This window comes from Somniosus microcephalus, chromosome 24 (assembly GCF_052327205.1).
Source record: "Somniosus microcephalus isolate GS21.2 chromosome 24, FLI_Smic_1.0, whole genome shotgun sequence".
NCBI lineage: Eukaryota > Metazoa > Chordata > Chondrichthyes > Squaliformes > Somniosidae > Somniosus > Somniosus microcephalus.
Genome location: NC_141010.1, coordinates 29403463 through 29420255, shown reverse-complemented (window position 1 = coordinate 29420255; position 16793 = coordinate 29403463). Strand labels below are relative to the sequence as shown.

Sequence of the window (16793 nt, the reverse complement as noted above, 5' to 3'; positions counted from 1 at the left end):
GATGCTGGGAAAACCCCAACATACAAGTCACAAAAGGAATGGGTGTGAGGCCCAGCGCGGTCATGGCCTGGAAGATCCCAGAAATCTGCTGTGAAAAGGTTTGATTGGCCCTCCAATAAAGGGAACTAATCTGTTGAGGTGCTTGCACATTTTGGGCGCTGCCTCAGAGCACAGAGCCCCAGTGACTACACAGACCCCTTGTCTTGATCTCATGGCTAGTTGCCGATACAGTTATCAGATCCTTGCAGTTCACCAGTTAGCTATGCAGCCACCCACTAGTCCTTCAACTAAGGGAACACTTAATTGTCAGGCACATCCGCAACTATCATGGAAAATTCATGACACACAAACAACGAACATGGCAAAAAAATAATTAAACCCATCAGCAGAGGCACTGTACTAATTAATAAAATTAATTCACCATGATTATATCTTAGTCTGTCATTCTTTCATTGTGTAGAAAATAAAATGCTAGTTGTCCAGAGGCTGAACACTAAATATGTAGCACACAGCTAAAATTAAACAGGAATGGAAAATAGCAGAATCACATTAGTAAATATGTCCTAGAGAAAAAAATAAGGGGGAATTTTGAACTCCCTCCATCTGGCATAAACAGGGCAGATTGGGAGTTAAAATCCAAACGGTTCGGTTATTGCTTGTTTCCCGCAGAGCTCACTGGAAGAACTGAGCAATAAAACCCTCCTGCATCTGTTTCCCTGCCTCCAATGTCTGCTCCACAGATGTTTCTTGCGGGGGCATGAAGTGGAATGTGTAGTGAGGGAGGATTGTAGCAGGTTCCTAATGGTGGGTGCTGCAATGCCCCGTGGTATAAAAGTTGACGGAAATCAAGATCTTTAGTGGTCATGCATTGCAGATGGTTGACTGTCCCTGCAGATCTTCATGAACCAAGTGGTGTACCTCAGTCACTCTGATATATTAATAGAATAAGTGAATGGGAAAATGTGGCTGCAGTGTGTACCATCTACAAGATGCACTGCAGCAACTCGCCAAGGCTTCTTTGGCAGCACCTCCCAAACCTGCGACCTTTTCCACCTAGAAGGACAAGGGTAGCAGGCGCATGGCAACACCACCACCTCCAAGTCACACACCATCCTGACTTAGAAGTATATCGCCGATTCTTCATTGTCGCTGGGTCAAAATCCTGGCACTCCCTACCTAACAGCACTGTGGGAGTACCTTCACCACACGGACTGCAGCGGTTCAAGAAGGCGGCTCACCACCACCTTCTCAAAGGCAATTAGGGATGGACAATAAATGCTGGCCTTGCCAATGATGCCCACATCCCATAAATGAATAAAAAAATTAAAAAATGGAATTCAATATAGGCAAATGTGAGGTCATCCACTTTGGACTTAAAAAGGTTAGATCAAAGTATTTCTAAATGGTGAAAAGCTAGAACCAGTGGAGGTCCAAAGAGGCTTAGGGGTCCATGTACATAGATCATTAAAATGTTATGGGCAAGTAATGAAAATAAACAAAAAGGCTAATGGGATGCTGCCCTTTATATCTAGAGGACTAGAATACAAGGGGGTAGAAGTCATGCTACAGCTATACAGAACCCTGGTTAGACCACACCTGGAGTATTGTGTTCAGTTCTGGGCACCACACCCTAGGAAGGATATATTGGCCTTGGAGGGAGTGCAGTGTAGATTTACTAGAATGATACGTGGACTCCAAGGGTTAAATTACGAGGAGAGATTACACAAACTAGGGTGGTATTCCTTGGAATTTAGAAGGTCAAGGGGTGATTTGATCGAAGTTTTCAAGATATTCAGGGGAACTGATAGGGTAGATAGAGAGAAACATTTTCTGCTGGTTAGGGAGTCTAGGACTAGGGGATATAGACTAAAGGTTAGAGCCAGGACTTTGAGGAGTGAAATTAGGAAACATTTCTACATGCAAAGGGTGGTAGAAGTTTGGAACTCTCTTCCGCAAATGGCAGTTGATGCTGGGTCAATTGTTAATTTTAAATCTGAGATTGATAGATATTTGTTAACAAAGGTAACAAAAGTTGTCAGCTGTGGCTCAGTGGACAGCACACTCGTCTCTGAGTCAGAAGGTTGTGGGTTCAAGTCTCACTCCTGGAACTTGAGCACACAAAACTAGGCTGACACTCCAGTGCAGTGCTGAGGTAGTACTGCATTGTTGGATGGTGCCATCTTTTGGATGAGATGTTAAACCGAGGCTCCGTATGCTCTCTCAGTTGGATGTAAAAGATCCCATGGGCACTATTTCGAAGAAGAGCAGCAGTTATCCCTGTGTCCTGGCCAATATTTATCCCTCAACCAACATAACAAAAACAGATGATCTGGTCATTATCACATTGCTGTTTGTGGGATCTTGCTGTGCGCAAATTGGCTGCCACATTGCAACAGTGACTATACTTCAAAAGTACTTCATTGGCTGTAAAGCGCTTTGAGACGTCCGGTGATCATGAAAGGTGCTATATAAATGCAAGTTTTTCTTTCTTTCTTTAAGGGATATGTGGCAAAGGCAGGTAAATGGAGTTAGGTCACAGATCAGCCATGATCTCATTGAATTGTGGAACAGGCTCGAGGGGCTAAATGGCCTACTCCTGTTCCTATGTTCCCATGTCACAATGACATTGGTGAGCCTGCGCCTCCTCTGGAACTGTTCCTCACTGACATGAATCAGTCATTCATGAAAGAAAGACTTATGAAATAATACTGAGCGGCCTACGGGTGGCGCTGTCCAGGGAGAGTATAAATACTCGGGCACGGGCCCAGCTTGCACAGGACATTCTTAACAGGAACTAGTGAAGGACACAACTAGACCTCCATGTTGTAAAACAGTTGATTAAAGCTTTGTTTAACGCTTAGACCAAGTGCCTAGTAGTTTTCTTACGTCACTCACTATGTTATAATTGACTCTATGGTGGTAGATCCGTTGCCTTGGGTAGCTCTGGGGCTATTCACTGCTCACCTAATTATCACTTATTGCAGGTTTGAATTACTGTAACCGTTCACTGTTTTATGTGCTTCCGTAGCTGCAGAATGCAGCATTAGTTGCTCATATGACCTTTAAGAAGACCTTAAATCTATACTCAAATTTTCATAAGCATTTCAAACCCCTTTTTCAGGGTGCTTGGCGCATGGAAGTTTAATCCGATGCTGCTTTGTCTTATCTATCTGCCACTCTTTACGTATACAGGTTGAACCCCGGTAATCCGACACCCGATGGTCCGGCACCTTCAGTGGTCCGGCACGAATTGAAACTGGCGGTCTTATGTTAACAAACTCGATTTTGGGTATACAAGGCATCATTCCCACATTTGCAGCTTACGCAAAACTCAGTAGTGAAGAGGATAACTTCAGGATGAATTTCAGGACGAAAAAGCCAGACGGGTGAAAGGGACAGACATGTAGAAAGGCATACTGGGTATTATTTACCTAACCTTCAGTGGTTCGGAATTTTCAATGGTCTGGCAGCGGAGTCCAACCTGTATCTTTATTTCATAAGGTTTCACTAACAGGAAAATGTTGGCCTTAATACTGGGTCCTGAAATTACATACCAGCTGACGAACATTTAATGCCATTTAAAACCTCCACTAAAATCATGAGAGAAGGATTTCAGACAAACACATTTGCCTGGATATTAATAGGGGCAGGTTATGTAGGCAGGGGTTGGCATTTCAGACGGGAAACCCGGGATTCGTCGCATGCTGTAGAGTATTACTATCACCGAATCCCCCAACAGCAACATCCTACCGTTGACCAGAAACTTAACTGGACCAGCCACATAAATACTGTGGCAACAAGAGGTCAGAGGCTGGGTATTCTGCAGTGAGTGTCTCGCCTCTTGACTCCCCAAAGCCTTTCCACCATCTACAAGGCACAAGTCAGGAGTGTGATGGAATGCTCTCCACTTGCCTGGATGAGTGCAGCTCCAATAACACACAAAAAGTTAGACATCATCCAAGAGAAAGCAGCCTGCTTGATTGGCGCCCCTTCCACCACCTTAAACGTTCACTCCCTCCACCACTGGCACACTGTGACTGCATTGTGTACCATCTACAAGATGCACTGCAGCAACTCGCCAAGGCTTCTTCGGCAGCACCTCCCAAACCCGCGACCTCTACCACCTAGAAGGACAAGGGCAGCAGGCGCATGGGAGCACCACCACCCCCAAGTTCCCCTCCAAGTCACACACCATCCTGACTTGGAAATATATCACGTTCCTTCATCGTCGCTGGGTCAAAATCCTAGAACTCCCTCCTTAACAGGACTATGGGAGTACCTTCACCACACGGACTGCAGCGGCTCAAGAAGGCGGCTCACCACCTTCTCAAGGGCAATTGGGGATGGGCAATAAATGTTGGCCTTGCCAGCGACGCCCACATCGCAGGGACGAATAAAAAGAAAGCAACTCCACAGTGTATGTTTTTTTGCACTGACAGGTTCCCCACCCGGAAGTCAGCCTGATTGACAGGCTTGCCTTCCAGTCGGGCAGGAAACACTCTGGAGCAGGCCGCAGGACCAGGTAGGTCCGATCCCTAACCCTGGGGGCGGGAGGGGGATCCAATCCCAGGGCGGGGTCCAATCCACGACCCCGGGGGCCTTTGTATGGGGGCGGGGAGGTCTGATGGAAGGGAGCTTGGGGGTCCTCCTGGCCCACAAGCAGTGCTGTGAAGGCACTTACCTTCTGCCCGAAGCTGTCCTTGCCTCACTTCAGCTGCCAAGTTTCCCCAAGGCCTGGGAACCCCGGCCGGTCACTGTTAAATCAGAGGCTGCCAGCCTCATTAAAATATTTAAATTGCCAACTCACCTCCTGGGAGTGGGTTGGCTGCCCACCTCTTCTCCCGCCTCCGTAAAACCCGGAAGTGGACGGGTTGGAGGTGGCTTGGGGTCGGGGTTCAGCAGTTTGAAATTTTAACATTTGACCTGAACCTGACCCACCCATTTTGGTTTGCTAAAATTCATCCCATTTATTCCTACAATATAATTTCTGGGCTCTGGTTTCTTTAAATCTCATCTGTAGGGGGCAGCATTATGTTTCGTTGAAATAGTATTCTCATTTTAATTTCAATCCTTTATAAATTGCACTTTGTTTTCTAAAAGGATTTTACAATGTATAAACTTAGATTTTTCTTGTTCTCTTGATTCTACCAACCTGTTGCAATTACATTTATTCACTTTGTATCTTGGAATAAAGGCCTTTTTATTTACACTGTTACAATGATTTTTAAGACATATAGTAATGTACAACAACTCCATAATTTAGTATGAAATGATAAACATGGTCATATTATTTGATAGTATTCTGGATGATTGAACTTTGCATTACTAAAATGATCTTCAATCTTCACTTACATTATTTCTGTCTGTTTCTTGGTCTCCTTTTTTGAAATTCTGTTTCACAGTTCCGTTTCCCAATCTCATTTTCATTTTATCTTTTTATTTATCTGCCTCTGTTCTTTCTCCCTGTTGTTCGCTGATTCTGTTTATCACTTCCCTGAGGGACCATTGCAAGGCAGCGGTGTGCTGCAATTGGTCAGCTAGCTGTCGTGAGCTGCTCCTATCTCCAGGAACACTGTGATGCTGGATACAGTTCCCAGGGAGTCTCCAACACCACAGCAGCATTCCTGTAACAATGCTGCACATGCTCCTGAGCCTTCTGCCTCCACAGATCACTACCAGAGCAGCTGAAGCGAGGACAGCCCCCAGTTTCCTACACTGTCTGGAAACATTAAGCTACCTAGCAACAGGGAAACATCTTTCGAAGTGAAAACCCTGGGCTACCTAGCAACTAAACAATGTCATGTAGTGCCTTTCCAACTTCCAGATTCGAAAGGGGACAAATGTTATAATACAAAGACTGGGCTGCCTCAAGAATAAAACAACTCTGGACAAGGATTGATGGTGTCAGTGTGCTGCTGAAAGAATGTCTGCGCTCCGTAGAAAATTCGGCGAAGACTATCAAGTTGTCAATACTTCCAGGGTTTCCACCTACACCACTCCCATAAAAAAGAAAAGGCAAAGGTTTGTAGACAAAAACGGTCGGTGCAATGTACAGCATGGGAACTTAGTCGGAGAGACAAGTAGATACCTTTCTGATTTGTTCACTACTTTAGTGGATCTGAAATGGAGATGGAATCTCCTAATCTTCATTCTGACTTACACAATAGCCTGGCTAGTGATGGCTTCAATGTGGTGGATCATCGCCTACATCCGAGGAGACATAAACCAGACTCATGGTGAGAACTATACCCCGTGTGTGGCCAATGTCTACAATTTTCCATCAGCTTTTCTTTTCTTCATAGAAACAGAGGCCACTATTGGTTATGGCTTCAGATACATCACTGAGAAATGCCCCGAGGGAATCATCCTCTTCTTGTTCCAATCCTTGCTTGGCTCCATCGTGGATGCCTTTTTGATCGGGTGTATGTTCATCAAAATGTCCCAGCCAAAGAAAAGGGCAGAGACTTTGATGTTCAGCCACAGCGCAGTCATCTCCCAGCGTGATGGCAAAATGTGCCTGATGTTCCGAGTAGGGAACCTTAGAAACAGCCATATGGTCTCTGCTCAGATAAGGTGCAAAGTGATCAAGGTAAGCACAAACAAACTTGAACTCATTTACCAGTAAAAGCCATTGCAATTTGTTTAAGTCAAAACAGATGCTCTTTCTAACTAGATTTTGCTCTGTGAATAATTTGTTTGACTAAGCTGATAAATATTAAACAAATGTTTCATTGCAAGATTTTGTTGCATTTAGTAATGGAGATTGTTGCAAATTGAATTTTAAAGCGTTTAGCATTTACTGACTGAAACAAAAATGATGTTTAAATAACAGAAATATTGTTCTCAGGAGAATTCAGCAATGGAAGAGTTAATAAAGAAAGTCAGTACGGGGGCTGCAAGTGCATTCAGTACTTATGTCTCCTTGAAACTGAGCTTCATAAACACACTCCATCAGAATATGCTCAAATAATACAAATATTCCCTGCTGCCTAGATGTCTTGGTAGATATTGAAATGATAGGGGACTGTAGGCTAGAATTACTATTGCCGATATTAGCAGCTAATGCTTAACGTGACAGTAAGACATTTGTTGTTCCTCTATCCTGCCAGAGGTGCTATTCAGTGTGTGAAATTATGGAATTTTAGTAAGCTGCTTGTGTTTATATTGTTGATACAAAATTTGAATTAAACGCTAGCCCCGAACTTCCTCAAATGTAAATCGCAGCAGCTGGAGTTTACAGGGTGAGTGGGAGGGCACCTCCGTTCCATGGGCCAGTTGGGTATAAATGCCTCTTGGGACATACCTTGGGCCACCCACTTGATCATGTCGGCTAGAAACTCCGGCGCCTGATCATTGTGGGGGGGGGGTGGGGTGGGGGGAGCAGTGGGCGTGGGTTATCCAGGCCTTCCTCCAGCCATTATCTCTTTGGCAGGGGGCAGATCTTCAAATATTTAAAGAAAAGATTTGGGAGATCTTTGGGGAATCAGGCCACTTGTCTGGCCTGGAGACCCTGGTGGAGACCACATAAAGTAAGAACTTGCAATGATATAGTAGCTTTCACTGCCTCAGGATGCCATAAAGTGCTTCACAGGCAATTAAGTATTTTTGAAGTGCAGTCATTGTTGTAGGGAAACATGATAGCCAAATTGTGCACAGCAAGGTCCCGCAAGCAGCAATGAAACAAATCATCAAATTAAAGTATATTTGATGGTGTTGGTTAAGGAATAAATGTTGGCCAGGACACCAGGAGAACTTCCCTGTTTTTCTAATAGTGCCATGGGATCTTCTACGTCCACCTGAGAGGGCGGACAGGACCTCAGCTTAATGTCTCATTCGAAAGATGGCACCTCCGACAGTGCATGCCTTCCTCAGTGCTACTGAAGTGAGATAATGTGCTGAAGTCTTTGGAGTGGGGCTTGAACCCATGATCTTCTAACTCAAGAAACTAGAGTGCTACCACAGAGCCAAGGCTGCCACTTGGCATTCCATCCACCACTACAATGCTGGATCCATGAATGAGGATCAGTAGCGGGAACATCTGGCCTAGGGAGTCCCTGCCCCCATAACCCAACCTTCTACCCCTCATTTGCCTTGTAAGGGGTGGATGGAAGTTCTGCATTTTAAAAGATAGTGAGGAAACTCCCAGAAACATCTGGGTCACTGCAATGTTCCTGGGGGGGGGGGCTCCGCCGGACCTCCGTGGAATTTCTGGGGCACTAAACTCTAATTTGTTGATTCGTCTCCCTCAGAATCATGCAAACTTTTGTGTAATCTCCATTTTGTATGAGTTACTGTTTTAGAATGCAAAGTTATTTACCGCAGTTTGTTGCAGTCCCCAAATCGATGGTAATTTTGGAAGCATGGTTGTAAGTAATACTGTGTCAACAAGTTAATTAGAGTTTCAAATTGTAAAATGTTAAAAAAAAAATCAGAGTACAACTCGGGAGTGAAGTATAAAAATATTATGGGTGACAAAAAAACAGAATAATCCACTGAACCTAAATATAGGTGATACAAAGCAAATAACTAATATATATTCTATTAATTTTTGAATTACATAGTCAGTATAATGCATGTAGAATGTTCAATGTGATAAACAGATACCTTAGCAAGTGGAATCTAAGAAAACAAAAACTTAATGAGAGGATGTTCCAGCCAAGGGTCTGTTAAAAATTCTAGTCGCCATTTTTCTGTAAACCAATTTTATAATAAAATAATTCTTACGATTTTGTGTATCTTTTGTAATATGACTCATTTTTCAAGCTGTGCAGCCAATGTACTTTGTTCAGGGGGTGTAAAAGCTTGTTTCAAATCTCTGATGGGTTTTTTGTTAATGCATTAATCAAAAGCTGCAAAACTGATGCCACCATTTAAAATAAATTAGTAATTGGCTTGAAATGAATTTGTGTAAATCTATAGACTTGTAGTTCACAATGAATATACCCTCTGTTTTAGACATTTGTAATGTGCATATAAACTGAGTTCTAGATCTGGGTTTTCTATCGTATATAATCTGTTTTGTAATGAACTTAATTTTCAGCTATAGATCTGCATGTTGCAATAGATGTAGCTGTGGATCTTTGTTTTGGAATGTACCCAGCCTGAGTTGTGTGTTGATATAAAACAGCTCGTAAGTATCCGAATTTTGTAATCACGATGGACTCAGATTTAAAGCTTTTTTGCAACAAATTGCTGGCATAAAATGAGTTTGCACAAGACATAGGGCTTGAACTTTGGGTCGTCATGGAATCACAACCATTTGTACCATAGCTATTTTTGAACAATTAGCAAAAATTTTAGGTCAAGTTCAAAAACTTAGCTTATTATAAAAATCACAGTGAGATTCATTGTCTAGTATCATGCCAGTTACCTCAGAATTTACCCTGTATTTACAGCTACCAGATACCATCCTTTTTATTGCCAAGATAATTCAACCCCTTTAATTCTTGTGAAGTCTACAACAACATTCCTGTCCAATAATCAAAAATGGCATTTCCTATTATTTTCTGACTGCCTCGTGAATTGAACCATTTCCATGCCTCCACACTTGCTTCTCATCGTGCACTGTACTGAAAAGAAATATGATGAGGGGGAAAATATATATTTCTTAGACTCTTAGGGCACAAAATTCGGCTGCGTTGCGCCTGCCGTTAGCACCTCTATGGGGCACTAATGTGGCGCAGATGGGTTTTCACCCGGGCACGTCAATATTAGTGCCCCACGCTAAATTGGACTGGGTTTTTGCGGAGATGCTAAGAGTTAGCGCCATGCTCCTGTAGGTACCACCCCGCTCATTCGCGTCCGGCGATAATGACGTCATCGCCCTGTGCAGTGCCGCGTTAGTGCCCCAGATGCAAAATTCAGTCGCTTCCCCTCACCTACCGCCTGGCGCTAACAAAGGCAGCATCAGCTGTCGAATTGCAGTCGGGACTCGGCTCCATGCGCCCTATTTAAAGGCGCCATCTTGGGGAAACTTTTTTGTTGGCCATAACTCTGCTGAGACATTGTCAGACAAGCTGCTGAATATATCCAATTCCACGTCGCTGAATCGAGTAGCCCTCTCCCTCCCTTGCAGCAGCCATGGCACAAAGCTGTCTCAGTAGCTGAGAGGTTGCACTCAAGAGCAGCAATGCTGATAATGAGCAACTGCAGCTTGATATTCCCTCCCCTTTAAGAGCTGGAATAGCTAGAGTCAAGGTTTGAAGGCTGATTGCTGAACGCAAGTTGGCTGAAACTGGGTAGCGCTCTGGCAATGGCGCCCCCTGCAGCGCTCCACTGAGACCATTAGCGCCTCATTTACCGCCCCGCTTCACTCCTGGGACGAAAACGCCCAATTTTGCAACATTTCTCAATGGATTTCGCCGGGCGCTAACTTTTCAAAAAACGAATTTCACGCCCAAAAGGCCTTCAGTCCCCAAGGATACAAAGCAGCTTCAAGAAGACAAACTAACATCAATTCTGCATTTCAAATAAAAGCTTTGGGCACAAACTATAAAAATTTCCCCTTATTTTCAATTTGGATCACCATTTCAAAGATTTAAAGGAACAGTCTTTGATCTCTCTTAAATATTTAGAAATGTAATAAGTATCCTGTGATATTCCCTTACATACCAATTATTCTGAAAGAGCTTTGCTGACAAAGCTTTTATTTTTAATGATTCAGCGAACGTGTAACAAGCAAAAAATTGAAAAACCTTTTGCCAAGCCTGAAATATACCAGAAGTGATACTTTATCTGTTCGGGATGACTCCAGAACCAAATCTAGAAGGTAAAGAAGAAAGAAGGCATTTATATAGCGCCTTTCATGATCTTAGGACATTCCAAAGCACTTCACAGCCAATGAAGTGTCGTCACTGTTCTAATGTAGGGAAACTCAGCAGCCAGTTTGTGCACAACGGGGTCTCGGAAACAGTGGCCGGAATTTTCTGGGGAGTCAGCGGGCGGGATTGGTGGCGGGTCGGGTGGAAATCTTAATATTTTTGACAGGGGTTTGGGAACCCGCTGTTAACTCACTCCCACACGCCTTTCCCAATGTTGGGTCTGTCAGCTCTGAGCAGACCTGACAGGCAGTGGCAGGCGACCCAATTCAGGTAATTAGTGGCATGTTTAGAGCCACTAAAGAATGAATTTCAGCTCACCTTTGGCATTTGACAGCTCGCCCACGGGGTCCACACTGGTCGTGGACTACATCTGTCAAGCTGAGGTGGGAGTTCAGTGACCATTGCTCCAGCTGATTCCTTGACAGCTTCAAATGTAAAGTAAAAGCTCCCACCTTACAGAGCCTCCCTCAGCCACAAGCTCTTCCTCACTACATTTCCACAACAGATTCACCGTGCTGCAAGTTTTTACACAAGTCTCCACCCAGTCTGACCTCATTACCTCTCTCACCATTGACAGATCGCTTCTGTTATCTACTTCACCTGCCATCTATTCAGCATGGGTGCCCTTTATACTCTCTCACCTTGGCCCCCAGAATCCCACCATGATCAGCCCCAACACCAGCAGCACCAACAACGCCACCAACCTTCTCTGCAATCAACTGATGCTGCACAGGACACAGGGCATCAGCACCTGACGACATTGCTGCCCGGGAGGCATGAGATGGCCTCACCATGACCAGATTTACTTCACTTGATGCTGTACATCCTGGCTGCCACATTATGGGCCAGGTTGGAACCACTATCTGGAGGAGGAATGGGTGGTCCTCGGAGTTCGTGATTGGGAATCAGAGAGGGAGATCGCAGGCCTCAGCAGGACTGTTGGGGGTTCGGGAGTGCTGTCGGGGGGCGGGGGTGGGGTGGCGCGCTATAAGGTCGAGGCCAGGGGGAGATTGGGTGTGGCAGGGGTGGAATTGGAGGTCAGGACTGGGAGGGAGGTCGGCAATCTCAAGACCGGCAGCAGCGATAATTATGGTAAGTACTTACCTTTTTTTACTTACATGGTGTTTAGAGTTTGTTTTCCTGAAAGAGACCAGCACTGACACTGGCTGCCTCAGGGCAAACTAAAGTTGCAGCAGGAACCAGAAGCAGATGTTAGGCCCCTTATTTGCATAGGCAAATCAACTAACACCTGCTTCAGACATGGCTAAAGGATGCCTCTTGTTTGTCCTTTGCCAAGATGGCGTCCGGCACTCTTCCCGTTGGAAGTGTACACAAGCATCTTGGACCCCATTTTTGATCCTTATGTGGCTATGTAGTGCCTAAAAAACGGGCGCTACATGGTTCAATTTAGCCCCCGGCATCTCCAACATTGAAGTGTTAGCCAAGATTATGCACAGAGGTCTCTGCAGTGAGGCTTGAACCCACAACCTGCTGACTAGACTGAGGCAGGAATTTTACCGGCGCTGAGAGGACGGGATTGGAGGTGGATCAGCTGTGAAAATAAAAATTCTTGACAGCGGGTTGGGACCCCGCTGTCCAGCCGCCTCCATGCGAGTCTCCCAGGTGTCAGGTCCATCAGCGCTGAACAGGCCCGACATCAAGCGGCAGGGGAGGCAATTGACATCGTTAAATGCATTGTTAACAGCCAATTAAGTATTATTTTCTGCCTACCTTTCAATTTTATGTGCTCCCCCATGAGTGACCCGCTGCTCTGGGAACACGTCAGCTCAGCATGTCGTGGGTGGATTCCGCATTAAATTATCTCATGACCTGACAGCTGCCAAAGTTGTATAAAAGATCCCATGTTACAGCTGTTCACTTTCAAAGCTCAGAAACTGTTGCTTACTGCATTTGGAAGACAGATTGAGCTTTCTGCAGCTTACAAGTGTTTGGAGTCAGCTATCTAGTGTCACCTCATTGGAACAACCTCTCTCACCATTCTGTCATATCAACCTCACCTGCCATCTATTCCATCAGCATCGGTGCCCTTGAAAATACTCACTTTGGTCCTCAGAATCCCACCACAATCACCCCAACACCAGCATCACCAGGCACACCAGCACCAACAACAACACCAACCTTCTCCACCAGCAACTGATGCTGCACAGGACACAGGGCATCAGCACCCGAGCACACTGCTGCCCGGGAGGCCAGGGATGGCCTCACCATGGTCAGATTTACTTCACTTGATGCTGTACACCCTGGCTGCCGCATGATGTGCCAGGTTGGCACCACCCCAAACCAACACCATAAAGCATCCCTACAATGCCCAAGCCATTCCTTTCACACTCATCACTGTTGCGAAGGGGTACCGTTATGTCTCATCATTCACTGCAACTCACTAAGCCATTTCCAAAAGTGCACACAAATCTGCCAAAGAACGCAAAGTGTTGAAAATAAAGATTTCAATGTTTGACAGCACATTAACAGAAACTTCACATGAACATTGGCTAAAACACTCAAGTGCCTACCCTTGTATGTTGTTAGTTGGTATGATTGCACTAGGATGAGGGTGAGTGTGAGGGGTGGCTAGTGAGATGGGGAAGTGATAATGTAGATAGAGAGGAATGGGTGGAGGTGCAAGGTAAGTTGGTGTGAGTAAGGATGTGCAGGAGTAGGGTAGGGAAGGCAGAGTGATGGGGATGTGATGAGTGGCACAGCAGGATGAGGTTAAGTGTGGCTTTGCAGTAACGTTTTGTGATCTACTGAGATCTTTGAAAGGTTTGTGCCACTGCAGCCTGGTCCTCCTGACGACATCCCCACTTGTGCCCTCCTGTGCAAAGTGCAACCAGGCTGCGTTGGTCTCCTGGGGAGGTCTCTTCCGCCCATGGGAAGGAAAGAGAACCTCCCTGCGTGCTGTGACTCCCTCCATCAGCATATGGAGGGAGTCATGGGAGAGCCTAGGTGCAGCCGTGCACCTTTGTGCAGTGCTCGTCAGTGTTTGCAGCACCTCAATGCTGTAGAACACTGACAGCACAACTGTCAAAGTAAATTTGGACACGGCCCCTTTATGGAAACTGGCTGATGACGCTTCATCAAATGACGTCATCAGACCCGCTTCCTTTTAATTGGCCAGGATACGTACTGGGCAGGCTTAACAAGCCCTGTTAACGTAAAATCATTCTGCAAAGCGGGCTGGAGGCAGCAGCGAGGTCGCACCCCGCCACCAACCCCGGCCGCACCAGCCCCGCCTCAGTCAGCGGAATCGCAGTCTGAGAGTGCGAACACTGAGCCAAGATCGACCAAGTGATTTCAATTTTCCTAATTTAGGATTAGTTATTGAATATACACATTTTGGAACTTTGCATTCAGTTACACTTTCCCATCAAAATAATGACTGTGGAAGAGGGACAGGATGTCTCTGCATCTGAAAGAGGGCACATGTGCAGTTCCATTTTTCATGCCCCATAATTTTGTTGCACATTTTGCAGAAGGACAAAATACCACTTGATGCCAAAAATGTAATACTCTTAAGTAAAAAGTTATATTCCGAACTGATGGCCTTGTGAGAAAGATGCATAGAAATTCGGTTACTCCCCGGTTGGGGTGCTAAATTTTAAAAAGTTGGAGAATTAGCACCAGGCACTAATCCTTCTGAGCTCCCGCTAAATAGATTGTTAGCACTCCAAGAGAGAATTGGAGCGTTGAATCAAGCGCTAATCACCTAACTTTGGGCGCTACACACGGCGAGCGGGGCGCGACCTGCAGAGATACAACCAATTTCAGGTGCAGTCTAATCAGGACTCATCATTCACACTGGCTCCTTCCAGTTATTAAAGGGGAGGTTCAATCATTCTGTACAAACTCATTCTCAACATTGCTGGCTCTGAAGGCGACCTCCAAGCAATTCAATAGCTACACCTCTTATCCTCATGGCTGATCCCAGTCCCAGGGAGAGAGCTTGCCATTTCAGTGACCAGGCATTGGAGGCATTGGTCGTGGCAGTCGAAAGAAGGAGGGCAGTGCTGTATCTGGCCACTGGCAGGAGGCCATTGCTCCAGGTCTTCAGGGCAATGTGGAGGGAAGTGGCGCAGGACATCTTGGCCAGCAGTGTGGTCCTCAGGACCCTCACACTGTGCCGTAAAAAATTCAACGACATCACTCGAGTACATGCTTCAACAAGTCCTACATACCAGCATCTGAACCTCAGTCTGTACTCACTACACAAACCACCACACCCCCACCACGCATCTCCACCTACTCAAACTCACACCCACATCTCACGCCTTGCCTACAATCACAGCTATTCAACTATGGCAGGCACATCTCCCAAACACACAGCTGCACACTCACTCACACACTTTCCTTTCTCTTGCAGGCCAAGCTGGGCCACCATAGGAGGGAGCAGCAACGAACAGGCGGGGGTGAAGTGGACATCCAACAGCTTACAGACCTGGAGGAGTTAGTGTTGAGAGTCATTGGGCGCCAGGTGGTGGGCGCCGTGGCCATCGGCGACGTCGACCCCCTTGGGAGCAACAATGGAATGTTCATCCCCTCTCCTTCTCTCATTCCACTTCCCCCTCACACCATAAGCCTGCCCCACTTTCCAGCTCCTGATACTGCGTTCCTTGCTCCCTTCCTGCCCCCCCCTGCCTTCACCTTAACGCGAGTCTTGTGCCTTTATGCTTTCAGGTAATCAGCAACCAGATGACCAGCCTGTCCCTGAGCCTCCCACTGAGAGTGAGGAAGGAGAAGAGGAGGAGGAGCAAAGCACCGCGTCACTGCATCGCTCACCCGCAGGCACCACCTCAGATACTGGCACTAAGCAATCTTTAGAGGCAGGTTTAGTAGTGGGGTCTGCACTGGGTGATGCACAGGGGACGAGCGGGCTGCAGCAAGGCCAAGGGGAAAAGGTAGCTCAGGAGCCAGCTCCCCAGAGGGCGAGTTCTGCTGCACAGGACTCAGATGAGGACCTCGATGGGGAGGCATTCACAAGAAGGGTGATGGACATGCACACTGAGATCATAGGTGCAATGGCAAGGGCACCCGAGAGTGTCGGCAATGGTAAAGAGCGTGGAGGAGTCCACCTCCAACATTGCACAGAGCTCTGTGCACACCATGGAGCCCATCATTTCCAGGCTGCAAAGTATGGTGGACTCCCTAAGAGACTGTGGGGACCCTGACCTCATGCCGTGTGTCATGGGTGATGTGGCAGCATCCATTGCAGTACAGGCGGAAGCTACGCAACGTCTTAGTGCTGTAATGCAGTCAATGGTTGCTGCCATCAAGTCTCAGTCTGTTTTCATGCAGTCTCAGCTTGATGCCATGCAAGCTCTGTGTGATGAAATATATGTCTTCATCAGCCCCTGTGTTTTACCTGCATTGTATTGTGTGTACCGCCCCCTTTTCCCCTATTGTGTGTATTGGCTCCGCCCCTGTCTTTTGTCATATAAAGGTCTCAAGGGCTAGATTTTCAGTATAGGCAGTTTTGGGGCGCTAGCTTTAGCGCCCGCCCGAAGTTAGCGCCCGCCCCAAAGTAGCGCCCCGTTGCCGGGAATTCAGTGGCTTCGCCCTAAGAGGTTGGTGGAGCGCTAAAAGAGGCGTTCCACTACTCTCTTTAGGCGCTAAGCCGGCGGTCCAGAGGGATAGCGCCCAGGCGGGGCGCAGCACGGGTGCGGTCATTTTTGCACTGACAGCAGACCCCGTGGTGCCGACCAGCTCTTAAAGGGGGAAGGGACGAATTGGTCTGCTGCCACGCCCTGCACACTGCAGCCTTGCAAAGAGGCCTCAACACTACTGCTCAGCCCCAGGGAGTCATGGCAACGCCAGAGAAGGCCCGTCAGCGTGCCCTGCGCTTCTCAGAGGGTGATCTGGACATAATGGTCACAGCTCTGGAGGTGAGGCGCAAGATCTTGTTTCCAGAGAGTGGGAGGAATCCAACCCACCACGACTACACCAAAGCCTGGAAGCAGA

General features: G+C 46.5%; 1 protein-coding gene across 1 annotated transcript in view; it reads left to right on the top strand.

Moving 5' to 3' along the window:
• Window positions 1–5596: 5596 nt before the first annotated feature.
• LOC147101161 (G protein-activated inward rectifier potassium channel 1-like) overlaps window positions 5597–16793 on the top strand; it is a 92102-nt gene continuing 80905 nt past the window's right edge. Inside the window, exon 1 of the mRNA XM_085966375.1 lies at window positions 5597–6589. Coding sequence (XP_085822501.1) covers window positions 5924–6589 — 666 coding nt within the window. The 5' untranslated portion in view covers window positions 5597–5923. The remainder of the gene's footprint in view (window positions 6590–16793) is intronic.